Here is a 1,811-nt window from a genome sequence, read left to right on the forward strand (position 1 = left end):
GGGGGTCCCAGGTGGGGCTCCGTCCGCCCGTCTCTGTACCTGGGCTGTGGAGTTGGGAGAGGGACGTCACCTTGGGGGGCTGCCTTGTTAACAGGTGCGAAGGTTCGAGGGCGTCGCGTCCTCTCGTGCGATGGCCGACAGGTCGCCGGCTCCGCTCACTGTTGGCCCAGTCGGTCCTGACCGGGCTGTGTGCCGTCTCTCCGTTTCCCCCGCTAACCGTGCTTTGTCCGTCCATCTGTCCGATCACCCGCTGCCTTCACTGACCCGGCTTCTTGGCCAAAGACTCCAGAGCCTCCCGGGCCAGAGTCCAGTCAGGGGACCCCAGGACCCTCCCTCATGCCCTTCCTCGCCCTTGCTCACAGGCATCACCGGCAGCTACTCCGTGTCCGAGTCCGAGTCCCACTTCACCCCCATCCACCTGCCGGGCGTGTTGGGGACGGAGGGGGCCCCGGCCAAGGCGGCTCCTGGGCAGAAGAAAAGGAAGGAGCAGCGGGTGAGTCCGGAGCGGGTGCTGCCCCCCCCACCCCAGGGCCACAGGAGGGCTGAGCGAGACTCAGGTAGGACCCGGGTTGAAGCCTGCCCCCTTCGCTGCCCCGTGGGTGGCGGTGCCTGTGTCTCCCCCGCAGGGAGTGCAGAGCGTATGTCCCTTCGTCTGTCAGAGGCCCCTAAGCAGGGTCCCCACCATGAGGCCCGAGTCAGTCGGAAGGACAGGGCTTTATCATCATCATCGTTATTATCTTATCGAAACTGTCATCACTGCACACTCGTGTGACGCACTCAGGGCTCTGCACACGCCACGCCTGTACTACCTTACAGCCACGTGTGGCCACACGCTTTTCAGAGAAAGCTGAAGTCACACGAGCCCAGAGTCAGGCGGCACGCGCGTGTGTGCGTGTGTGTGTGTGTGACTGGCGAGCCCAGCCCTGACTCCCCACCCACGGTGTGCCCTGAGGCCGTCTCCTCCCCCCATGGGGGCACCAGGGGGAATCACACCGAGTCCAGCCTCACCCACCTGAGGCTTGCAGCCTGCTCTGGTGGCTTGGGGCACAGCGTGGGAGTCCAGTGACCCGGCTTGAGTCCCAGTCCTGCCTCTTGCTGGCATGTGACGTTGGGCAAATGCTTGTCCCTCTCTGACCCTCAGTCTCCTCCTCTGTAAAATGTGGGTGAGCGTAAGAGCAGCCCCTTCCGAGCCTGGCTGCAAGAGCTCAGTAAACGTGGACCCTCTCTGTTATGACGAAGTTTGCAGAAAGCCTTGAGGCTTCACGGAGGCGGCAGCACGGAAGACGCGCACAGCAAATAGTTTTGAGTTTGGGGGGACCATAGTGGCCGGGGAACGCCTTCCCCTCCCCCCAGAGTGGGGCCCAGTGGGCCGTGGGTGCAGCCCAGGGCTCCGGGGCTGACGTCCGTCCCTTCCCCGCAGTACGCCAGCATCAGCGCCTCGGACCACATCAACTCGGAGGTGAGTGTGTCCCTGGGCGCGAGGGGCCCTCTATTGTGGCCTCAGAGCCATCAGATGCCTTTCTGTGAGGGTGACCTGCTCGGGGGGTCGTCCGTGGGACAGACGGTGGGAGAGGCCTGCAGCCGCCTCTTTACCAGATAGCAAGGGTCTGGGGCAGCTTGAGAGACAGGTTCCGCAGACCGCGTACAGGTGGCTGCCGTAGAGGGTTTGTGGGTTCGTGCTGGAACCGAGCCCAAAAGGCCAGACCCTGGCAGCTGACCTGCGTGGGCTCAGCGTGAGCTACCGCGGGCACTATTACCAGGGGTAGGGAGTGTGAAGTAGGGGAGGGGACGGGCCTGCTTCACTCTCCTGC

General features: G+C 64.1%; 1 protein-coding gene across 1 annotated transcript in view; it reads left to right on the forward strand.

The window, feature by feature from the left end:
• MISP (mitotic spindle positioning) overlaps window positions 1-1,811 on the forward strand; it is a 3,771-nt gene that overhangs the window by 1,705 nt on the left and 255 nt on the right. Inside the window, 2 exon segments of the mRNA XM_077760590.1 lie at window positions 363-493; window positions 1,421-1,564. Coding sequence (XP_077616716.1) covers window positions 363-493; window positions 1,421-1,564 — 275 coding nt within the window.

Source organism: Crocuta crocuta, unplaced genomic scaffold (assembly GCF_008692635.1).
Source record: "Crocuta crocuta isolate KB4526 unplaced genomic scaffold, BGI_CrCroc_1.0 scaffold443, whole genome shotgun sequence".
Taxonomy (NCBI): Eukaryota; Metazoa; Chordata; class Mammalia; order Carnivora; family Hyaenidae; genus Crocuta; species Crocuta crocuta.